The sequence below is a fragment of the Loxodonta africana genome, chromosome 1 (genome assembly GCF_030014295.1).
Source record: "Loxodonta africana isolate mLoxAfr1 chromosome 1, mLoxAfr1.hap2, whole genome shotgun sequence".
Classification (NCBI taxonomy): Eukaryota; Metazoa; Chordata; class Mammalia; order Proboscidea; family Elephantidae; genus Loxodonta; species Loxodonta africana.
Window position 1 is genome coordinate 137,249,096 of NC_087342.1, and position 25,848 is coordinate 137,274,943.

Here is a 25,848-nt window from a genome sequence, read left to right on the forward strand (position 1 = left end):
AAAAAAAAATAAGGGAAGAAATGAGTGAAAAAGGTTCCCTGATATCTCCTTGGTTCCTTACTGAGACACATCCACTCCTCACATATTGACATGGTTATGTTCCAAATACCAGGTCGTTATGTGAAAATCAGTGTTATGCAACAATGGAGGATGACCCCATCAGATCACAAAATGGAGGATGACTACATCATTACATAACTTCCAAATTACATCATTACCTACCTGCCAAATTATATTACTTAACTGGCAGACCACTGAGAATCTTGTCCCAGCCAAGTTGACACATACCTTAACCATCACACACACAAAAAAAAAAAAAACCATCACAGCCAACATTAATTTTACCTTACAGGTTGCTGTTCATTTCTGCCAGATGTATGTCATTAATGTGGGTAATAGTCAAACAGTACATTTTTTTTACCATTGTCGTAAATGCAAAATGTCAGATAAGGAGATAATCTGTAAGTAAGGAGTAGGTGGAAGTCCTAAGTTCAGCGGTTACCGCCGCTGAGGAGAGGTCAAACTAGTGTTTAAAAACTGATCTATTACCACATGAAAAAATCTTCTGGATCACACTTACATACATGTCTTCTAATTCTTGTGTACCACTGTGCCTTATGAAATTTCAGTGCGATAAGCTTGGCCATGACTCCCCAAACTTATAATACCTCCAGATTCACGAAAAAAAAAAAAAAAAGCAGTACTTAGATTACAAAATAATTCAGCAAATATTTACTGAGTACCTATCAAATGCTCACTATCATGCCAGACATTGGAAAACTACCTATTTCTTGTATCTAATTTTTTTAATTTGGTTTGAGTTCTTTCCAGAGACATATATTCATTTTATTTTATTTAATTGGGACAGCTATCTCAATAATACTAGAAGTATTAGTTTCCTGGGACTCCTGTTATAAAAGTACCAAAAAGGGGATAGTTTTAAACAACAGAAATTTTATGACAATTCTCAAGGCTAGTAGCCCAAATTCAGGGTGTCAGCACAGCCATGTTCTGTCTAAAGGCTCTAGGGGGAGATACTTTGCTATCTCTTTCAGCTTCTGGTAGCACATAGATGCATCTACACATGGCTGCTTTTCTTATCTGTCTCTTCTGTTTTATAAGGGCACCACTCAGAAGGAATTAGGACCCACTCTATTCCTCTATGACCTCATGTTCACTGATAACAACTTCAAAGACTCTATTTCCTAACAAGGTTACATTCACAAGTACCAGGAATCAGGACCTCAACATATCTTTTTTGGTGACACAATTTGTCTTAGTTGGGTTCTCTAGAGGAGCAAAACCAGTGAGATGTTTATACATAAATAGAGAGCTTTACTTCAAAGAAATGGCTCACGTAGTTGTGAGAGATGGCAAGTCCCAAATCCGTATGTCAGGAGGAAAGCTGGAAAGTCTCTGCTGGCTCCTAGAATTGCAGGGTCAGGAGGCAGGCTGGAGACTTCTGTAGGCCTACGTTCCAAGTTCAGGAGAACAGTGCAGGGTCCAGAGACAGCGAGCTCTGCCAGAACATCCATTTATCCTGGTGGCAGGCCACACTCCCGAGGAAACTCTCTTTGAACTCATTGGTTGATCACATCATGGACAATGATTACATTACATAACGGAACAGCAGCTAGGCTAGTATCTAGGCAAATCACTGAGAGTCATAGCCTAATCAAACTGACACACAATTGAATCCGTAACACTAGAAAATTTGTTTTCTTATCGAGTAACAGACTGAACTGTGTGCCAGAATTCGTTTTCTCTCATAGTGGTATTATTAAACTATATTTTACATTTTTACAATGATTTTTTTAAAAAATATTCTTAGGACTATGAACTCACATATTTCTAGTTCATTTATAAACCCACATATTCCATAAAGTTTCTAAATCTTTTTAAAAACACCACATGATTCAAAGGAAATAGTTCAGATACTTTAAAATTTTTCAAATAGGTTAATTCAGTGCTAATGTAAGTAAGAAGGAAATAGCACCAATTTCCTGTTTCCCTGTACTTCCACTTATGACCACAGTGGACCACTATCCCAGAATCCATTGCAGTTATCTAGAATTCAATTTTATCTATAAAGTAGTTTTCCCACTTTCAAGAGTACAGAAATGATGTTTTTCACTCCTAAAATTTTAAACACGTAAAGATGGACAAAGCCTGACAGATGCGGAAAAATAAACAGAGAAATTCCACAATGACCATACTTTTATTTCAAGAAAAAATGTTTTTTTTAAAAAAAGAAAATGGTTAGATAACAACGTCAGACCCTGGAGTTCCAAGGAAAACATCTGAAAAACATTATTTATTGGCATCGAATTATTTAAAAATACCGAAAAAAAAAAAGCTACCTAAAATCCGCTAACAATGATTCCATAAAAAAGACAGTCTTCCACATCAACACTCTAATTCTTATGGTTCTAACCCCATACACATATTCAAACTTTATATACACGTATAAATTTATTTTTATAAAAATGAGGTGAAATTGCATTTTCCTTTAAATAATCATAAATGCTTTCCTCATCAATACAAATAGATCTACTTCAATGGTTTAAATAGCTGCAAAGTGCTTCACTGAATGAATGTTCCATGATTTATTTGATCATTTCTCTATCCTTGTACTCTATCTTTAGGTACTTATGTCTGTGTGAATACTGAAAACACTGCGGTTCCCTTATACTGGGGTGGTAAGCAAAAGGTGGGTAAACTATGAAGCCATGAAAGCATCATCCTGAAAAACTGGAAAATAACCATCATTTGTATTAAACCATGCTCTTCAGAAATAATAAAACCAGAAAAAGAAATACGTGTACATACACATACATATATGGACCTATATATAGGAGAAAGAAAAATTATCTCATGTGTATGTATTTATAATGAAATAATATTAAGAATAAAAATGCCAGTTATGAGACTTCTAACTTCATAATGCAAAGGTGTTTGATGTCCAAAACTCAGGGTGCTAGCTAGTCCTTTTTTTTTTTTTTTTCCATTCTTTGAGGATTTAAGTTCGTTGACCTGCAGAGGAGATGAAGCTGTTCAAACTGCAAAGTGAAGTAAATACAAAATGCAAAATCCTAATCAGCTTTAGTTCAGAGTCAGCACTAGATAATGGCACTTTCAGAAGCTATGTTGCAAGCCATTACCACATTTCTTCTGCTGTTATTAACTGAAGACAAGAGCTGAAAAATAATAGCCAGAAAGACGGCCACTAATAAATGGGAAATACAATATGGATGATCAAGTAAAGCACATTTCTTTACCACTTTCATGCATTACTCCACATTTAAAATTTTGCTTCTAGGCCCACTAATTACATCCTGCCTTTGGGATCATTACCACAGGGATAATGATAATGAAAGCGTAAACCTGATCTAGAAGAACCTGGGCTCAAATTCCAAGCCTATAATTTTCTAGCTGAGTCATCTTGGTAAAATTATTTACTTTTGAGCACCAGTTTCCACTTACAAAACAAAAATGACAAGTGTTTAATAAATGCTGGTTAGGGTATCTAGATAGTATAGCTAGGATATCACACTGTGAGCACTGCCTTTGCGTAAATAACTTAGTTACGTAAGTCTCCAGCAGTGGTTCTCAAAAGAGGGACTCATGCTCTTGGGTCCTTCAAAAAGATCCTGCAGTCTCTCAGTCCTTCTTTTCCTCTAAATTCTGTTTCATCAAATGATTGTGTAGCCTTGAGGATGTTGGTTTTTTGTCATTACTATTGATTATTCTTTCTGGTAGGAATCAGAGCTGCGTCGAAAACCAAAGGGATTTTTGAAATGGGCACTCTTCTGAGTATGTGTCTTCAAGCTAATTTAAATAGGCTACAGCTATACTGGTGAATTGCCTACAAAGATCTCAAATGTATGGTGTGATTAAAACATTCCAAAGGTTATAAAGTATGGGATCATCATTTTCTCCTGTGAAGCAGACAGATTCTAATGGATTGAGGAGAGTGAGGATCTTTACTTATTACTAAAATATTGTTACGGATTGGATTGTGTTACCCAAAAACACATGTTCAAATCCTAACCCCTTTGCCTATGAATATAACACTGTTTGGAAATAGGGGTTTTCTTTTGTTATGTTAGGAGCCCTGGTGGCTCAGTGGTTAAGAGCTACGGCTGCTAACCAAAAGGTCAGCAGTTCAAATCCACAAGTCACTCCTTTGAAACCCTTTGGGACTGTTCTACTCTGTCATGTAGGCTCACTATGAGCTGGAATCAACTCAACAGCAACGGGTTGGTTTGCTATGTTAATGACGCCATACTGGAGTAGGGTGAGTCCTAAACCTAACCTTTTCTGAGTAGGGTTTATAAAGGGGAGTACAGACAAGAAGAGCCACAAATGCACAGTCAGAAGAGACCATGTGGGTATCCACCTATAAGCCAAGAAACATTAAGAAACACCTGGGCTGCCAGAAGCTGAAAGAGACAGGAAAGAAACTTCCCCTAGAGCTAATAAACTTCCAGACATAGAGGAGAGCATAGCCCTGCAGACGCCCTGAATTTGGGCTTCTTGCCTTCAGAACTATGAGATAATAAATTTCGGTTCTTTAAAGTCATCCACTTGTGGTATTTTTGTTATAGCAGCACTAGGTATGGAACCCAGAGGGTAAGTGAAGGGACTGCATTCAGAAGGGAGTCTGCCTTTATTAAAACAGTGTTCTTGTATGTCATCCAGTCAATTCCAACTCACAGCAACCCTGTAGGAGAGAGCAGAACTGCCCCACAGAATTTCCTAGGCTGCCATCTTTATGGGTGCAGATGACTAAATCTTTTCTCCCATGCTGGATTCAAACAGTGGACCTCTTGGTTAGCAGCCCAACACTTAACGACTGTGCCACTAGGGCTTTTATTAAGATAGAACCCCCTGCCATCAAGTCGATTTTCACTCATAGTGATCCTAGAAGACAGAGTAGAACCGCCCCATAGAGTTTCCAAAGCTGTAAATCTTTACAGAAGCAGAGTGCCACATCTTTCTCCCTTGGAGAGACTGGTGGGTACGAACAGCTGATCTTTCAGTTAGCAGCCAAGTGCTTAACTACTTCACCAACAGAGCTTCTCTATTAAAAGAGTGTTGTTGTTAGGTGCCATCCGTTCTGACTCATAGAGATCCTATGTACAACAAAACGAAACACTGCCCAATTCTGTACCATCCTCATAATCTTTGTTATGTTTGGGCCCATTGTTGGAGCCACTGTGTCAATTCATCTCATTAAGAGCTTTCCTTTTTTTGCTGATCTTCTACTTTACCAAGCATGATGTCCTTCTCCAGAGACTAGTTCCTCCTGATAACATGTTCAAAGTACGTGAGAAGTCTTGCCATCCACCCTTTTAAGGAGCATTCTGGCTGTACCTCTTTCAAGACAGATTCTTATGGCAGTCCATGGTATATTCAATATTCTTTGTCAACACCATAATTCAAATGCATCAACTTTTTTTCAGTCTTCCTTAATCATTGTCCATGCATAACAGGTGACTAAAAACACCATGGCTTGGGTCAGACATACTTCAGTCCTCAAGGTGACATCTTTCCTTTTTAACACTTTTAGGAGGTCTTTTGCAGCAGATACGCCCAATGTAATATGCCATTTGATTTCTGGGCTGCTGCTTCCACAGGCCTCGATTGTGGACCCAAGGAAAATGAAATTCTTGACAACTTCAATCTTTCCTCCATTTGTCATCATGCTACTTATTGGTCCAGTTGTGAGGATTTTTGTTTCCTTTATGTTGAGGTGTAATCCATACTGAAGGCTGTAGTATGGTTTGACTGATTTGATTTGATTTTCATGAGTAAGTGCTTCAAGTCCTCACTGCTTTCAGCAAGCAAGGTTGTGTGTAAAAATGGCATCAGGGTAGGGGCATCTGATTTTCTTTAACTTCACAAGAGGGTTGGAGAATCATGATTAGCATTGATAGCCCAAAGCTGATCCTTACGAAGCAGAGGTCAGATATACCTCCTCCCTCCAACCTTTTTACCAATTCTGACACCAGCCGTCACTCCCATAGCACTCTCTACTTCTCTGCTGGGTTTGATAACTTGTTGTAATGGCCACAGAGAATTCACAGGCAATACTTACGATTATGGAGTTTATTAGAGAAGCAACGAGGTACAACTTGGAATGAGAAATGACTCAAGATACAGTTCTTTGATCAGGACAGCCTCTTCTCAGCCATGCTCACAAGTAGACCTCTCTCTGGCTCTCAACCCCTTGGCCCGGCCTCTGCCCTGCTCAGGCAAGTGTTACAAAGCTCTTTAGCTCTGCCAATAAGTACCTGGGGGCACCCCACAATGCCAGCAAGCCTTGGCCCAAAGGTGCTCAGTTCTCTCGCTGTTGGTCAGCAAGCCTAGCTCTGACTACAAGTACCCTGAGGCACCCCATTCTTCTAGAAACCTCCTGCCTGAAGGCACTCAGCTCTCTCGTTACATGAGCAGGCACACCCACTGTAACTGCCTGACACTGCGGGACTGGAGACTCATTGTGCTGACTCACACTGCTCTCCTGGTTCTGTAGCCACTGTTTCTCTGCTGCCACTTCTAGCCATCTTGCATTATCTCCAGTGTTACAACTCCCTCTGGCTCCCGGGTATAGGAGGTTTTCAGCATGGGGACCCCAGGTCCAAAAGACATGTTCTGCTCCTGCCTCACCTTGGTGGTAGTCAGGTCTCCCCTTTCTCTCTCTGGTAGGGCAAATTTTTAAGCCTAGCAGGATGGCAAAACTGACCAATCCCCTGGTTAGGGTTTCATACACCTTATTTTCATGGTCTACCCCCACAAGGGTGATATGCACCTTATTTGTATTAGTAAGCTACCCAATGACCTTGGTGGGGCAAAAGCACCTTATCTGCATAGTCCCACCAAGGCCATGGCAAAAAAGGCCATATAAAAGCAATCCACTGCACTGCATTGTGTCGTCTGCATATTGCAGGTTGTTAATAAGCCTTCCTCCAATCCTGATGCTGCATTTTTCTCCCAGCTTCTTGGATTATCTTCTCAGCATACAAATTGAATAACTGCAGTGAAACAATACAACCCTGACGCATACCTTTCCTGATTTTAAACCACGCAGTATCTGTTCGAACAACTGTCTCTTGGTCTGTGTACAGGTTCTGCATGAACACAATTAAGTGTCCTGGAATTTCCATTCTTCGTAGTTACTGTGTTAGTCGTCCAGTGCTGCCATAACAGAAATACAAGTGGATGGCTTTAACAAAGAGAAATTTATTTTCTCACAGTCTGGTAGGTTACAAGTCCAAATTGAGGGTGTTGCCCCCAGGGGAAGGCTTTCTGTCTCTGTCAGCTCTGGAGGAAGGTCCTTGTCCTGAATTTTCTCCTGGTTGAGAAGCTTCTCAGGCGCAGGGATCCCATGTCCAAAGGACACGTTCTGCTCCTAGTGCTGCTTTCTTGGTGGTATGAGGACCCCACCTCTCTGCTTGCTTTCATTTCTGGAGACATAAAAGGTGGTGCAGGTCACACCGCAGGAAAACTTTCTTTACACTGGATCAGGGAGGACCTGAGTAAGGGTGGTGTTACAAGTCCACCCAAATCCTCTCAGCATAAAATTACATTCACATAATGGAGGACAACCACACAATACTAGGAATCATGGCCTAACCAAGTTGATAGACACATTTTTGGGAGGACACAATTCAATCCATGACAGTTACCACAATTTATTATGAGCCACAAAGTTGAATGTCTTTGCATAGTCAATAAAAAACAGGTAAACATCTTTCTGGTATTCTCTGCTTTTACCCAAGATCCATCTGACATAAGCAATGATATCCCTCATTCCACATTCTCTCCTGAACTTTTGGTAGTTCCCTGTTGATGTAGTGCTGCATAACTGTTTTTGAATGATCTTCAGCAAAGTTCTACCTGCATGTGATGTTGATGATATTGTTTGATAATTTCTACATTCTATTGGACTACCTTTCTTTGGAATGGGTACAAATATGGATCTCTTCCAGTCAGTTGACCAGGTAGCTGTCTTCCAAACTTCTTGACATAGACAAGGGAGTGCTTTCAGAGTTGCAGCCATTTGCTAAAAGATCTTAATTAGTATTGTGTCAATTCCTGGAGCCTTGTCTTTCACCATTGTCTTCAGTGTAGCTTGGACTTCTTCCTTCAATAACATTGGATCTTGATTATATGCTACCTCCTGAAATGGCTGAACGTTTACCAAATCTTTTTTTACAGTGACACCGTGTATCCTTCCATCTTCTTTTGATGCTTCCTGTGTCGTTCAATATTTTGCCCATAGAATCCTTCAAAACTGCAACTCGAGGCTTGAATTCTTTCTTCATTTCTTTTAGCTCGAGAAATGCTGAGCATGTTCTTCCCTTTTGGTTTTCTAACTCCAGGTCTTGGCAAATGCCATTATAATACTTTGTCTTCTTGAGCCACCCCTTGAAATCTTCTGTTCAGCTGTTTTATCATTACTTCCATTCACTTTAATTATCCTATATTCAAGAACAAGTTTCAGAGTCTCTTCTGACATCCATTTTGGTCTTTTCTTCCTTTCCTGTCTTTTTAATGACCACTTGCTTTCTTCATATATGATGTCATCCATCTGGTCTTTGGTCATTAGTGTTCAATGTGTCAAATCTCTTCATGAGATGGTCTTTAAATTTGGGTGGGATATATTCAAGGTTGTACTTTCACTCTCGTGGACTTGTTTTAATTTTCTTCAGCTTCAACTTCAACTTGCATATGAGCAATTGATGGTCTGTCCCACAGTTGGTCACTGGCCTTGTTCTATTGATATTTAGCTTTTCCATTGTCTCTTTCCACAGACGAAGTTGATTTGATTCCTATGTATTCTATCCGGTAAGATCCATGTGTATGCTTCGCTGTTTATGTTGTTGAAAAAAAGGTATTTCCAATGAATAGATCGTTGGTCTTGCAAATTTTTTTCATGTGATATCTGGCTTTTCTATGACCAAGGCCATATTTTCCAACTACTGAGCCTTCATTAAAACAGTAGGGAATAAAAAATACAAAGGATGGATACAAATGCAGATGGGTTTGGTACACTGATGTCTCAGGATAAATGGAATCTGTTGAGGATGATGGGAGAAGGGTTGGAGAAGTCTGAAATAGTTGTAGTGACAGCTGAACACCATGTTGATTTGAGAACCTAGTAGACGTTTGGGTAATACATAAGTTTCCTGTGAACTTGCAGCACTGATGTTATATTAGAAGCAATTTTATCTGTCGGATGACTTTCTTCAATGATGCTGACCTTCCTACATTCCAAGAAGGAGATGGTGTTAACTAGGTTTATTCACAATGAGGATATTAGGAGAGGGAAACCAGGAAATGCTAGAGGCAAAAGAGTTGAATATTGATTACAAGAAAGAGTAAATAAAATAATGTACCATGGAATCTAAATTGAGTAGGGAGACAAGAGACCACGCAAGGGTTCTAAAACTGGAGGTGCCTTACCTGCCTAGGGTGGCTGGCTCAGGTGTAGGCTGGACACCATTTTGTGACTTCCGCTTCTGCATTCTTGTGAATGTAACCGGGACTTCTTCACATGCATTGGCCCTGGGCCTTTGGCTGAGTCAACCAGAAAACTAACTTCTTCCCATTCATATGTTTTTATCCTTGGGTCTCTGGCTGGGCAGAACCAGCAGATCCTGGACCCCATCAATCATCTTGTGCTTACTTAACCCACATATGCTCCCTTTACCAATCCCATCAAAAACATTGCTTCAGCTATCCCACCTTCCACTTTACTGATTACTCACCTACCAATCAGAATATTGTAAGCTAACTTCCTGATTCGACCCTTTAACTATGCCTGTGTGACTGCAGCTTTTCGGAGCACTGGTTTTCACTTTGTAAAATCCAAAGGCAGCTCCCTGGCTCGAGCTGCCTTTGCTCTCATAAATCTTACTTTCATTTTAAACTGAGTACTTCTTGTCACCAAAGAGAAAATGGAGAAGTCAAGGGGTTTAGGGACCACAGTGAGGTTCAAAATGGTCACAGTGGTTGTAGTTGAAGATGGGATATTTCAATTACTGAATTGGGAAGAAAAGCAGGTTCTGGATATGACTTGGGGAGTAAGTGACTGAAGTAAGTGGATAAAAAGACCTTGGAGAAGATATGGAATTAGGGTTAGATTTCGGGGTGGCAGGATCCTGTTTTGTTTGTTTCCTTCTTTTTTTTTTCCTTTAATAACTAGAAAAAAATTAGCTTATTGTATCCACTGTAATGTTAAAAATAATTAAAACTCACCAAAATTTGAATGTTAAGGTTTATTCCGAGCAGTTATTTCATATGCATATAAACAGAGCATTTTGATTCCAGAAAAAGCAAGTGGCTTGAAGAAGTTAGGTACTGTAGAGTTTCTAAAGAGGACATGAAAGGGGGGAGAAATACAGAATACCAACCATTGGCTAATCTTAACATGATTGACTGAAACTTGCCCTATCCCTTTTACAGAAATCAATAGATACCAGTTCACAAAATAAGTCTCTGCTCCTCCACTCATCTACATCTTTTGAGATTCAAATTTAGTAAGCCTGGCTTTGAACAGGAAACCCTGGTGGCCTAGTGGTTAAGTGCTTCAGTTGCTAACCAAAGGGTTGGCAGTTCAAATCCACCAGGTGCTCCTTAGAAACTCTATGGGGGCAGTTCTACTCTGTCCTGTAGGGTCGCTACGAGTCAGGATCGACTTGATGGCACTGGGTTTGGTTTTTTGGTTTGGCTTTGAACAGGAAAGGAGAGAGAGGATTTGTAACTTCAGGTGAAAGAAAAGCTGAAGGCGGATTAATTTCGGTCAAGGATTTTTTTTAAGCAACTATTTGGTTTTGTGTATAAGACCCCTAAATCAAACTAAAATATCTGCTAGCAATTTCTCTCTGACAGTAATTACCCACCCATTCAAACCTAAAATTCTTAACTTTTCTCCATTATGTCAGAATTAAATTTTGCTTAACGTGACAAGTTAGCTGAGAGGTGAATGGGATTTACTAAGTTTAAACGATAAAGACATGCAAAACTTTTAACAAAAATTAAATGCATAACTAAGAGATCTGGTTTTGTAATTAGTTGTGTTTCTGATATTCAAAGGCACTCTCAGTAACCTCTCTTAGCTTCAAATGTTTAAGTACAAAGGAGCTGCTAATAAGATATTAATAAATACACTAAATACATATTTGTATGTACACTAACTATATTGGAGCTTAAGGGAGGTGTGTTAAATGTGAAAATTATCTAGGCCCTGAATCCTGGATAAAGGGATACATGATATTATAAATTCCTAATTAATCACATTAATTTGAAAAAACAGCAATTTTAGAAAATATCTTTAATATTATATATAGAAACAGATCATTTTACTCATAACTGTAGACTCACAGAGTCAGAAAAATTAAAATGGAAAGGGATCTAGAGATTGTTCAATCTAGTGGTTCTCAGTGTGTCCCCTGACCAGCAGAATCAGTACCACCTGCACGGCTTGTTAAAACAACTTATCCTACCCCAGAGTTTCTGATTCAGTGGGTCTGGAGTGGGGCCTGAGGATTTGCATTTCTAACAAGTTCCCACCTTATTTCCCATTCCATGTATATCAGTTTTCTACTGCTGCTGTAACAAATTAATACTAATTTAGTGGCTTAAAACAAATTTATTATCTTACATTTCTGTAGGTCACAAACTCAACGTGCACCTCGCTAGATTGAAATCAATATTTCAGCTTTCCTTTCTGGAGGTTCTCAAGGAATCAGTTTCTTTGCCTTTTCCAGCTTCCAAAGGCCCACCCACATTCCTTGGCTCTTCCTCTATCTCCAAAGTCGGCATGTATGTATTTTAATATTAGAAATTTATTATTTAAAACTACATCTTGAAGTCAGTACAAACGAGTCCAGTCAACCACATCTGCCTGTTGTCTACACGCCTCAGTATTATACTGTCATTGGCACAGACTATGTCATAGAGCATCACAACTGGATCATGCAATATCCTCAGGCAACCAAAAATAACAAATTATAATAAATTATATTCATTACACTACTCTTACTAAATTAGGAAAGATTACTATTATTCCATTTAAGGAAAAGATCTTAAAAAAAGTTTTAAACAAGAAGTTTTCTGCTTAAGCTTTGCTTCACAGGACAATTAGGACAGTTCATTCCCCATATATTGTTCTTAATCACAGTTTTTCTGCATTATTTTAATTGCTGTTGAATTTTCATTGACATGTTGCATAATTTTTATTTGTTTTTTAAAAAGGGATGATGAGGAATTAAAAAAATGCTCGCTGACTAGAGAACTACTCACCTAAAGGAGTTGAGTTTCGGTGGTGGCACTATCGGTGACTTCCTTCTCTTTTTCTGTATTTTCGAATCCTTCATTATTGAGCATCTATTATTTTCATAACAAAAAAACCACAAAGGAAAATAAACATGATTGTCACCCCAGTTATAAGACCTAAGGAGGTAGGGTAAGAGTTTTGAAGTCTTAGGTACACGAATGATGGAAGATTTTTTTTTTACAGTACTATCGTCCAAAGTGTACTGCCGAATCTTCCCTAGACAAATTACTTTGAAAACATCTTTAAAAAGGAATGTAAACCACAGTTAGTTTTCAAAAAAATGTGATTGCATTCACTACCCTTTCTTTTCAGGTGGCTATGGCTTAAATCGTAAGACCTCCTCAAAGAAATTAACTTTTAACATTTCTCAGGCATTCCTGGAGCCACGGGACCCAAATACACCCACGGTCCCGCTCAGAAGCGCTCACACGCCAGGTCTGCCATGGGCCTTCGGCGGTGGGGATTTCGGACGAGAAGTGTACAGGCCGAGCAGGGCCCTGTCGAGAGCCCCAGCGGCGGGCGCCAGAAGTCGGGGTTCGGTGCGGCGCCGCAGCCCGCTCCGCCCGCGAGCTGAGCCCGGGCTGCTGAGGAGCCGCACTGGGGGCGGCGGCGTCGGGGCGGGGGCGGAAGCCGGGCGGCTGCTCCAGGGCCCGTGGGGGAGGAGCGGCGGCGGCGGCGGCGGCTGAAGCTGCAGTGGCGACCGACGCGAGGCGGTGGCAGAGGAGACCCACCCCTGTCCACATGGACAGTCGCAAAGGCCTACGCTGATGCATTCGCGCCTGGGCGGGGTGGGCGGACGGCATTAGAGGCGGCGGCTGCAGAAACACCGAGAGGCCTGCGGGAGCCTGACGGTCGCGGAGACCTCGCCGCCCCGGTGCGGCTAGTGCGGCCATTTTATTGCCCGGGGCGAGGGGGAGGCGTGTTTGCGTGCTCTCCTTCATCCTTCCTTCCTGGAGGTCCGTGGGTCGGCGAAGCTTCTCAGGCTGCTTAGGTTGGCAGTGGATGGGGAGTCGTGGGCCGAGAGGAACCGGGCCAGGGAAGCGCCGTCGCCGTCGTCGCCGCTCGCGTTCCCCCGGAGGGGCCTGAGGAGAAGCCTCTTTACCCGCCAGCCCGCGGACAAACCCGGGAGCGCCTGGGCTGCTTTTGTGTAGGCCGGTCTGGAAGTGGAGCGCCGCCCGCCTGACGGCCGAACCCAAGGCCAGCAATCCTGCGGCGGCTATCTTCCTTTGGCGCGGCCCCTCATCCCGGCGATCGTGGCGGCGGTCTGGGCCATGGATTAAGAAGGAGGCGGCGTGGGAGGAGGAAGATGGCGGCCGGCAAGAGCGGTGGCGGCGCTGGGGAGATTAGTTTTCTGGAAGGTACGTCTCTTTCTGCCCTTGCGGGGGTGGGGGGTCGGGAACTACAGGGAAAACGTGGTCCCCGCGACCCCGGAAATTCAGTTATCCGCACTGGGTAGGTTTCAGGGGCGGTGGAGGTACGAAGATGGGGGGCTGCCGAAGCGATGGCGGGGAGGGGATGTGCTGCGAGCGCGGGGTTCGAGCCCGCTCGGGCCAGGGGCTTGGCTGAAAGCGGGGACGCGGAGAAGGCGACGGTGAGTCGGACCCGCGAGCCGGAATAGGTGGGCGTCCTTTGAGAGTGCGCGCAGAAGTCTGACATTTTCTGAGTTTTGGTGGTGGACTAAGGATAAGAACACAGTGCATTCAGGTCTTGTTTAGTGTTCACGGAAAGTTTCAAATTGCTAAAGTTGAGAGAAATGGGGGGCCCATCTAAGCAGGTAGTTTTCTGGATATGCTTTTATACCCTGTGGTATTTCTGTCTCGCGGAGCTTTGCTTAAAAATATTTTATAAATAATCAAAAAAGAATAAAGTTCATAATGTCAATTTGGGGGCAGTCACTACAGCTAATCGACTAAATTTGGGTGGTTCCATTTTTTACTCACTTGTGAAGGAGAGTTAAATATTTTCTGTAAGTGAACTAAGCCAGTCTTAAGAAAAGCTATGTTATTGTTGGGGGTGGTGGTAATGGATAACAACAATATTGGCTTTTTGCCCTTTGTATAAAGATTCCCGAAATATGGCTCAATTCATTGTAATTGTGGACCAAGAACTTTAATTTTCTTATTGGTTAATTTGATGATGGGCCTAGTGTTTACCACTAGTATTTGAGTATGTAGATATGATTTTTAGGAAAATGAGTCTGCTCTTTTGTTTAAGAGGATTAACTGCTTTTTGGATGATTTTGCCAAGATGATTTTTATATGCAGTGTATCATAAGCAATACTCTTTGAAAACTTTTAAAAATTACTGAGTTAAGAAAGTGCAACTTAACTATAGTAACAGGTTCTGTAGGCTGTTGTGAGGGATGGGTATGCCTTGTTTACTGCTTTATTAACATCTAAAACACAGTGAGTACTCTTTGTTTAATAAATGAATAGAGACCAATAGAGGTAAAAAAAAAAAAAATGTGCAGTTTTCTTAACTCTTTATACTTCAGTATGGCAGAGCAAGTTATGCAAGCCAACCTTTATCCAGAAGTGATGGGAGTTTTGTATGATTTCTAGTAAGAAGATACATATGTTTCTGAGTGTTTCTGGGTTCATTTCATATTACCTACTCGTTTCATATTACCTACACTCTAGTTTGGGCGAAATGGGTACCTGTTAAACGCTGAGAGTGGTGTAGCTTGTCTTATAGGTAGTGCTGTATCATAATTATTTGCTTTAAAATTGGAAACTCAGAAGATGGCTTACTGATGCTTATTCAGTAATCAGATGACTGTTTTTTTCTGTTGTAAATTCTGGGCTCCTATAGGTTCCTGATTCTGCTTGAGTTCTCACTAGATGACCATAGGGAGGCTAGAAAGAGCATTAATAAAGTCAACAGATACAGGGCTGATATGAATTTCAGGAGCTGTGAATGTACAGTCTGTGAATATGAATTAAGGATTATGAGTACTTCAGTTTGATAAATTTGAGTTTCACCATATCTCTCCTAGTATTTTCTAAAGAAAGTGAATGGTAACTTGTTTTGAACATGAGCATAAAAGATAATGAGGGTTTTCGTTTCCTATATGAGATTTTTAAGGAGCCCTCGTGGCGCAGTGATTAAGAGCTCAGCTGTTAACCAAAAGGTCAGCAGTTTGAATCCAACAGCTGCTCCTTGGAAACCCTATGGGGCAGTTCTGCTTTGTCCTGTAAGGTCCTTATGAGTCAGAATCGACTCTGCGGCAGTGGGTTTTTTTTGTATTCGTTTTGTGTACCAGACTTTCATATACTGTATTAAATCTTTTCTAAGTAAATGGGATGATATTTAGTACTACTTGTATGTTCTTATCTGTGTTTAACTTTCCATGATTCTTTTGGTTCCACATACTTTTAATAATAAAACATTTCACTGTGGTTACCATGTTTTTAAGTGTTCAAAACGTTTCTGCATAGCTGTTAAGATTTAATATTTAAACATTTACATATTATACTTCCTTAACTTTCCACTAGACTTTTTGAAAAACTGAAGTAGGTTTCCATTCAGACACTTACAGCAGACATACTCTGTTGGCTAGGCAGTGTACCAGGGTCAACATAGTGTATAAGATAATCAAAGCCCTTGCCTTCAAAGAACTTATATTTTAGCAGGAGGAAACAATTGAAAAATAACCACTTAGAACAAACTTACCCCAAATTTTTGCATAATTCCCTTCACTTTATTCAGATTTGCTCAGATTCGTCAACCTTTTTAAAATAAATGTCATGCTGCCACACACACACCCTTGTGTGCAAACAACAGTATTCTCTTTTACTGTTTTATTTTTCCTAATTGTTGTTAGTTGCCATCAAGTTGATTCCAACTCATGGTGACTCCACGTGTGCAGAGTACTTATATGATAAACTACTTTCTGCAAGTTTTTCAGTTCTACTAAAATACTAGTTTCATTAAAGCAATGATTTTGTCTTTTCATCACAGTATTCTTTGCATTTAGAACATACTTAATGTTTATGAAATAAACAAGGTGATTACAGAGTATAATAAATTCTGTGGAGGAAATATTCAGAGCAATGAAATAATGAAAGAATGAGGGAGCTGTTTCACATAGTGTTAGAGTCAGGAAAGTCCTCCCTGAGGAGGTGACACTTGAGTTAAGATGACACCTTAACTGTGTACACTTCAGGGTATGACAGAGAGAGTATGTGTGAAGGTATAGTTTGTTAAACAAAAAGGTCACTGTAGTGGAAGTATAGCAAGCAAAGGGGAGAGAGTGGTACGAAAGTTAGAAAAGGCAGACGATCTATCATGCAGGACCAAGAAAATTTTTTATTTCATACTGAACAGTGGGAAGTCATTGAAGAGTTTGGGTTAAGAGGGTATCATGATACGATTTATCTTTTTTAAAGATCACCATTACTGCTGTGTGGAATTATTTAGAGAAGAGCAAGATTAAAAATGAGGAGATTGGGTTAGGAGGATACTGTAGTAGTCTAGAGAACAGTCCAGGACCCAGTAGACTTACGTTCAGTTACGCACAAGATTGCCAGGAGTCAGAAGCGACTGTTGGGGAATAGTGTCATTTACTGAGATGGGGTAGCCTAGTAAAGGGGAGAGAGGGAAATTAGCTCTACTTTGGTCGTTTTAGGTTTGAGATGTCTATTTGACATCTGTTTTCTGTAATATGCTTTATATCGTAACTGTTGTTGTTGTTAGGTGCTGTGAAATGAAACACTGCCCAGTCGTGTACCATCTTCTCAATTGCTATATCTGAGCCCATTGTCGCAACAACTGTGTCTGTCCATCTCCTTGAAGGTCATCCTCTTTTTTACTGACCATCTATTTTACCAAGCATGATGTCCCCTTCCAGGGATGGTCCCTCTTGATAACATGTCCCAAGTCTATGAGACGCTGTCTTGCCATTCTTGCTTCTAAGAAGCGTTCTGGCTGTATTTCTTCCTAGACAGATTTCCTTCTTCTGGCAGTCCATGGTATATTCAGTTTTCTCGGCCAACACCGTAATTCAAATGCATCACTACTACTACTGTCTTATTCATTGTCCAGGTTTTGCACGCATATGAGGTGATTGAAAATACCATGATTTGGGTCAGGCACTTAGTCCTCTAAGTGACATTTTTCCTTTTTTAACACTTTAAAAAGGCCTTTTGCAGCAGGATTGCTCAAGGCAATATGTGATTTGATTTCTTGACTGTTGCTTCCATGGGCATTGCTTGTGGATCCAAGTAAAACGAAATTCTTGACAGCTTCAGCCTTTCCTCCATTTATCATGATGTTGCTTATTGGTCCAGTTGTAAGGATTTTTGTGTTCTTTCTTTTGAGGTGTAATCCATACTGAAGGCGCCTGTAGTCTTTGATCTTTATCAGTAAGTGCTTCAAGTCCTTGTCAAGTTCTTTTTCCTCATAACTACCAGTTGAAATTTTAATTTAACTTCTAACTTCTCTAGGGAAGAGGAGACTTACTGGCTGCTATTGTACTAATCTTTATTTTGTTCCTGTGGTATCACACTAAAATTGCATGAGTTTAATTAGGCCACAGTTTATATAGATTTCCTCGTTTCCCCTCTTTCACTCATTTCTTTCTGTTCTGTTCACTTTTAAGGTTTTTTTTCATGCTTCTACTTGTGATAGATGGTTTTGGCAGGTTTCTCTTCTGACTTCGTTCATTCATTCAACCAATATTTATTGTGGAGGAGAGAGAGGGAAATTAGCTCTACTTTGGTCATTTTAGGTTTGAGATGTCTGCTTGACATCTGTTTTCTGTAGTGTGCTTTATATCGTAACCATTGTTGTTAGGTCCTGTCAAACGAAACACTACCCAGTCATGTACCATCTTCACAATTGCTATATCTGAGCACATTGTTGGAGCCACTGTGTCAGTCCATCTCCTTGAAGGTCATCCTCTTTTTCACTGACCCTCTACTTGACCCAGCATGATGTCCTCCTCCAGAGATGGTGCAAAACATCACCTGATGTTTTGTAAGCACTGGCCAAGTGAAGGAAACCCTGGTGGCATAGTGGTTAAGTGCTACAGCGACTAACGAAAAGGTAAGCAATTTGAATCCACCAGGCGCTCCTTGGAAACTCTATGGGACAGTTCTGCTCTGTCCTGTAGGGTCGCTGAGTTGAAATTGACTCGACGGGGGCGGGGTGGGGGGTTGGCTAAGTGGAAGGCACAGTGGTGAGAAAAAAACAAAAAACATGATTTCCTACTTCATGGAGTTTCCAGTCTCAAGAGAGTCCATAATCAAATAATCACACTCATGAATGTAAAATAACAACTGTTGAGTATAACAGAGGGTATTATTTATGGTAATGAGCTGTTTGATTTAATCAGGGTGGTCACAGAAGGTTTGAGGGAAGAGTAGAAGGAGAGGAGTCATTGAGTCGTGCAAATGGTTAACACAGTCATCTCCCTAACTGAAAGATTGGAGATTGGCGTCCATCCAGACGCACCCTGAAAGAAATACCTGATGATCTATTTCCCAAAAAATCAGTCATTGAAAACCCTATGAACCACAGTTCTCTGGCACACAGGGGGTTGCCGTTAGTCGGAACTGACTCTTCAGCATTTAATTTTTTCATGAGAAGGGAAACTGGAGAGACAGATCTTTCCAGGCAGCAGAAATGAAAGGGAGGGACCATGGCATGTTTAACCAACTAAAAGGAGGACAGTATGGTGCCAGCAAGGAGAGTGGTACCTGGAGCCTGGTAATGACATCAGTTTCTTTCAAAAAAAGGTCACTGGCTACTGCATTAGAAATCTTTAGAGAAGGGCAAAAGATTATCAGGGAGACCAGTTAGTAGTCTATTGCAGTATAGGGCAGAGGTGATGGTAGCTAGTTTGTTCTTGTAACCTTTCTTTTGATACTCTTCACCTTTTCTTCTCTGTGGAATTTCTAACTAAGTCTACTTCCTCTCTCATTTGTTTCTTCTTTTTCACCCTGCACTTGTTCATGTCTAGCTTCTTTTCCCTTTGCCTTTTGTGTTCTTCCAACTGGAATTTTTCATCTATGTTTTCTCCCATTTTTGTTTTTCTGAAATAACTTTTTTTCTGCCATCCTTTTCTAATATGCATATATTACTACCTTAGTTGTTTGTTTTCCTTTTCATTCTGGACCTTGTCCACTAGATTGAAAAGAACGATGCTAAATAATTGCGGCGTTCTCTGTACCAGCAAAAATGCTTCTGTCTCCAAATGAAAAGTCTTTTCCATTTTTTTATTTCACATGTAAACTCAGTGCAGAACTCAATCAATTTTCTACTTTGACTAACACAGTAATGCTTTACAATGTCTCTTCAGCTGAGGCACAATTTCTCCAAAGGCCACTGACTGACATTTCATGGAGTACAGCAGGGTCTTTAGTTTTGGCCTGCTAAGGGGAATATGCCACAAAGTTCTCCATTTAGACCTGCTCCTTTTTCTTTTGATTGCAGTAATTTTGGAAACTACATCAGGGTGTTGTTTCTTATTTACTCCTTAATTAAATGTTCATTTCCTGGTTTCATCCCAGTTGAATCAATAAATTGTGGTCTCTTCTCATCATTTGATTTCATGTGTTCACATAGAAATGTGGAGTAGAACCTCACTTGGAATGGAAGGAATTTTCTTTAAAAATAGGTTGAGAGCATGAACTCAGAAGCCACAATGTCTGGGTTCATAACCTAGCTCTATCAATTACTTACTTGCTGTGTGATCTTGGACAAATTATTTAACTTCTTTGTGTTTTCTCGTCTGTAAAACAAGGATAATTGTTACCTCATAGGGTCACCATCAGGATTAAATGAGAATATATGTTAATGTTTATAACAATTCCAGGCATATAATAAGCATTATGTGTTCGTTTATTACTATTATTGCATATTATTAGCAGTTGAAGAAGTGGAAAAGAACTTCGTTTTCTTGCTTTCCTTCCCTTTCATGTTGCTGTCTCTTTTATTTGAATTCTAGTTTTTTGTTCATTGTCCTTTCACTCACTGTATTTCTTTTTGTAGGCATCAGCTTATTCTTGATATTCTCAGTTAACTAGAATAGTGAGAGAGGAAAGGGAGAATGATATTATGTACTCCGTATAATCTAGACTGCCATACATTGATCCTATTTCTGTAACAAATGTATATTGGATATTTGAGGAAATCAAGAAGTATATGTGTTATATGACCCAGAGCAAGTTAGTAGTGAAATTAAACCTGATTTTTAGTCCCAGCCTTCTTCCTTCCTTCCTGTTTGGTATTCTTATCGCTCTTCTTCCCCTATTCTCTTTCTTAACCCTTGCTGCCAGATTCCAGGGTGGGGAAAATAGACCCAACCTTTCATCTGGAAGAGTGACAAAGAATTTACAGCCATCTTCAATATACCAGAGGTAGCGAGAACCAAAATTGTGGTATTTTTTTCCCACTCTCGCCACAAAGTTAGTTTCTTAACTTTGAAAATGTTAGTTCTTACATATTGGATTCAAAAGTTTTTAAAAATTCTGTACAGTCCAGAGAGCTAAAGAGGGACAGAACAAAATAGGCAATACAATTTGTAATTTGTTTCAGCAGACTATATAACAATGTAAAAAAATAAGCAGTCATAAATTTAACTTTTTTTCGATAAGGGACTGATTCAGAAATTTATGAAAACCATAAAATGTAAGTAGGAAGAGAAGAGGAAGAGTATTAGAAACTTTTCATTCCATTCCTTTTTTCCTTCAGTGATGTCTGTGTTATGCTGCCATTGTTGTTATAATTGTTCGCATTTGCATACCTCAGCTCTTAGAAAACATGGTCCCAATACTTAATATTGTTAAAAAATTAAATTAATACTGTTTTCATACACAACAGTTAATCCACAGCCTTAAAGACAGATTGTTTACTGGTTGGGATTGCAACACTCTTATGTTGTACACTTAAGCCACATTACTTGGAGTGATTCAAGGATTGACGATTCACTCTTGTGAACTGCATATCGTGGTTGCTGGCATCAGCCATGGGGTGAAAACAGTGACAGTGACTATGGAAGGTAGATAATCTGTACCTGTCCATTTGACACTAAAAACAGCGTTCCTTTCAGCCCTTGTTTTTGGGTGCCTTATGGATTTTGTAAAGACATCTGGTGACACAATGGTTAAGTGTTTGACTGCTAACTGAAAGTTTGGTGGTTCGTTCCGGAGAAAGATCTGAAGATTGATTCCATAAGATTACAGCTTAGAAAACCTGCGGGGACAGTTCTCTGTCACATGGGATTGCCCTGAGTCAAAAGTCACTTGACAGAACCTAACAACAACATGAACCTTTTGCACTCATTGCTGAAAATCGGCACCTCTTGTGTCCTGAGGGTGTAAGACTGTCAGTGCTGTAATTGAGATAACCAAACCAAAACCAAACCCATTGCCATTGAGTCACTTCTGACTCATAGCGACCTATAGGACAGGGTAGAACTGCCCCATAGGTTTCCAGGGAGCAGCTGGTGGATTCAAACTGCTGACCTTTTGATTAGCAGCTGTAGCTCTTATCAACTATGCCACCAGGGTTTCCGTAATTGAGATAGTCCCAGGCAAAATAGGACATATGGTTATCCTGCCCTGCCTGAAGTTAAAAACAGTAGCTACCTTTGAGGCCATGCGTAACTTGGGTGGGGTAGTAAGACAATTGTTTGTTTTGTTTCAAATATATTTAATGCTTGTTTTTGAGGATAAATTTTTCTCCCACTCAAATTAACTGCATTACAGTCTTTGAAATAAAGCAGGGAAAAAAAAAAAAGGAACAGTGTTGGTGACCAGTCATATACAGAATAAATTTACTTTTTCACCTTTTTGCAAAGACATTTTTCAGGACAGTGGCAAGCTAGAAATTCCCATAGTTTCCAAGATTTATTTGTAGACTATGCAGTAACCATGTTATCTTTCCCATATTAAAAGTGCAAACTTTCTGCCTCCATTACCTCGTATGTCTGAATCTGCCATTAAATTCTGAAAGTGTGGTCAAGGTAGCAGTTTTTCTTTAAACCTCTGCTGACCTCTGCCACCTTAGAAATCAACACTTTCTTTGCCTCCATAATGCCCCCTCACAACCTGCAACAGTTTGGACAATATGGGCTTCCTAATGTTTTGGCGTTTAATCTTTTTTCTTAAGTTGGTTTCCATTCTTTATTATTATCACAACAAATATTACTGAAGAATGATTTAGTTTTGTCACAGTAGCAATTAGGTCAGAGAATCTGCTTTATCAGCATTTCCTTCACAAGTTTGGATATCAACTCTTTGAGTCTCCTTTGCCTTCACTGTGTACAGGCTTCACTTTTTTCTCAAGTTTATCTTCTTTTAGTTTATTATGAAACTCCTTTTTGGATTGTGCACTAGCACTTCCAGAGTTAGTGTTTCTAAAATTTCATTGATCCATCTCACCGAATACCACATCTTCCACTGCCACCATGATGACCCTCTAGTCCTCCACTCCTTGGAGCAGAAGGAACATTTGGAACTACTTGTCTCTGGCAGTCATTTCTGAGTTGTTCATTTTCTAGCCTGGAACTTTGTGTGCTTCAGCTTGGGTTGACTGTGTTTTTAGAGATCATGTATGTATCTGAGTAAAGGGGGAACCAACTGTACCATTTTGGGATGAAGTACCATTGTTTGATGTTTCTGTTCCATAGAAGGTCAAGGAGCTTGAAGCAAGACCGACAGCACCAAACTGCTGCCTGAGTGATGGACTTGGACTGAACTGACTATATGCCAGCATCATGCCAAAAGGTCCATAGAAACCCACTGAATGAAATGAAGAAGTAGATAAGCCTAAAGAAGACTGAACAATAGCTGAGTCCTGAGGCAAAGAATATTACAGTTTTGATGGTTCACGGAGTTCTTTGTCAGTTCTACGGATACGACGTATTCAAAGATTTCATCTTGAGGTAGTATTGGATGATCTCTTGGCCTGTCTTCTGTACCAAAGGATCCCAGATTGTGTAGATCAGGAATTCAGGCAAGGCTCAGCTGGAGATTTTTCTGATTTGCATTGCATCTGTGGGGTATTCAGTGGTGGTTTGGCTGGTCTGGCGGTTTCAGGATGGCTTCGTTCAGGTGTCGGACCCTGGGCAAGTACGGAAAGCTTGCCCCTATTCCCTCTCTTGGAAACCCTGGTGGTGTAGTGGTTAAGTGCTACGGCTGCTAACCAAAGGGTCGGCAGTTCGAATCTGCCAGGCGCTCCTTGGAAACTCTATGGGGCAGTTCTACTCTGTCCTATAGGGTCGCTATGAGGGAATCAACTTGACGGCACTGGGTTTGGTTTTTGGTTTTTTATTCCCTCTCTTTATAGGCACAAGGCCTTTTCACTTGGTCTCTTCAAGGAGGATATTCAGACTTCCATGTTAACTCAGGACTCCAAAGACCACCTTTGGAGATTCTTGACAGGTCCTTAAGAAAGACTGGGGCTATAGTCCTGTCCGTAAAAAAAAAAAAAACCTGTTGCTGTCAAGTAGATTCCAACTCATAGCAACCTTATAGGACCGAGTAGAACGGCCCCATAGTTTCCAAGGAGCACCTAGTGGATTCAAACTGCTGACCTTTTTGTTAGCACCCGTAGCTGTTAACCCACTACACCACCAGGGTTTCCGTAGTCCTACAGAGCCACCCAAAACTGTTTCACTGGGAGACTTCCTTTTTCATTAAACTTCCCTTTACATTTCGTGCTACTGATTTTATATGTCTAACTTCCAGAAGTTAATTTTTCTTTCAGTGGTCCTTTTTAAAAATATACCCGGTTCTTTCATGGTTATAAAAATCTTAACAATGATAATTTTAAAAATGTGTCATGAAATATTTCACACATACATGAAGTATAAAGCATAATGAAGCAGACACTCCTGTTCTCCTTCCTAGGCTAAAGAATATTACCAATACAGTTCAATCTGGGGTTAACCTTACCTTCCCTTTTTGTATTTCCCTACCTCTCCTCCAGAGGTAACCACCATCCTTAATTTGTTAGTTATCATTTCCATGCATTTTTTAAATACTTTAATCTTTGAGTATCTGTCTCTGAACAATATTTATCTATTATATATTTTTGTTTAGCATGTTTTAAAATATTTTATAAATAACATGCAGTCTTCTGCAACTCGTATTTTAAAAATTCTTACAGCATTGTTTGAGAGATTCAACGATGTTAATAAAAATAACTTTGGTTTTTCGTTTTCATTGTCATTAAGGGTTATATTGTATGACCAGACTACAGCTTATGCAGTCTATTCACACTATATATATATATATATATATATATATGTGGAAATTTGGATTGTATCCAGATTTTCACTATTACATGCATTGCTACCATGAACATTTTTATTATGTCTCATATTGCTACTCTGAGCATATTTATTACATTTTCTTGTGCGTGTGTGTGTGTGTGTGTGTGTTTCTCCAGGGCAGGGATGTGCAAACTTTTTCTGTAAAGTTCTAGATAGTAAATATTTTATGCTTTGTGGTCCATACAGTTTCTGTTGCAGTTATGCAATGCTGCCATTTTAGTGAGAAGGCAATAATAACACATAAGTAGATGAGTGTGGTTGTGTTATAATAATGTTTATGAACACTGAAATTTGAATTTCATGTAATTCTCATGTGTTACAAAATAGTATTCTTCCTTTGATTTTTTTCCCAACAATTTAGAGTATCCCATAACAATGGAATTATTGGGTCATAGGGCATGTACAGCTTCCCCTTTACTGGTATTGTCAAATTGATCTCCAAAGTGGTTTTATTATCAGTTTTAAATTTTCCTGTTTCTTCACGTCATTGCCTGCTTCATATTGTCTGATATTTTAGTTTTTGTGCGGCTTGCTTTTGTGTGATTTAAGAAATCCTTTTCTACCCCAGGGCTATAAAAACATTTACCAATATTTTCTTCTGAAAGTTAAAAGATTTTCCTCTTTAAAAAAAAAGTTTTTAATCCAAATATAATTCATTTTTGGCAGTGACTTTTGTCCAGCATCATTTGTAGAATAGTCTATTTTATCACTTTCAGTACTACCTCTATCATATATCACATGTACATGTACCCGTGGTCCTGTTTGTGGACTCTAGTATGGGCCGTTGATCTGTTTTTCTATCCTTGAGTCAGTATCTAGTTACTATAACTTATAGTAACTCTTAATATCTAGTAAAACATCTTCCCTCAATCCTTCTTCCCCATACAAACACCTTATTTTTCTTCATAATTGTCTTGGGGATTCTTGGCCGTTTGGGTTTCCAGTAAATTTTAGACTCAGCTTGTCAAATTCCTTCAACCTTTTGACATTTCTATTGAAGTTGCATTGAAACTTGACATCTTTAGGCATTTGATCGAGTCTTCCTATTTGTCCATTTTATTTAGGTCTTTAACATCTTGCGGTAAAGATTTTACTTTTCTCCAGAAAGTTTTTGTACATTTTGTACTAAATTTATTTGTAGGTATTTTGTAAATATTTGTTGCATTGTAAATGTCTGTTTTTAAAATTAGATTTTGTAGGGTTTTTTTCTGTGTATAGAAATGTA

The 25,848-nt window shown here is 39.7% G+C and overlaps 1 protein-coding gene and 1 pseudogene across 11 annotated transcripts in view; one reads left to right on the plus strand and one right to left on the minus strand.

Annotated features, from left to right (window-relative positions):
• Positions 1–13,007: 13,007 nt before the first annotated feature.
• SENP6 (SUMO specific peptidase 6) overlaps positions 13,008–25,848 on the plus strand; it is a 121,159-nt gene continuing 108,318 nt past the window's right edge. For 6 of the 11 annotated variants that reach the window (XM_064288111.1, XM_064288115.1, XM_064288177.1 and 3 more), the window contains exon 1: positions 13,009–13,701. In XM_064288111.1, coding sequence (XP_064144181.1) covers positions 13,650–13,701 — 52 coding nt within the window. In that variant the 5' untranslated portion in view covers positions 13,009–13,649. Of the gene's footprint in view, positions 13,702–22,976; positions 23,232–23,286; positions 23,303–25,848 lie in introns of those variants that run through there. The other 5 variants (XM_064288145.1, XM_064288167.1, XM_064288131.1 and 2 more) reach the window with 3 other exon arrangements.
• LOC111750186 (protein LSM14 homolog A-like) lies at positions 22,389–23,298 on the minus strand (annotated as a pseudogene).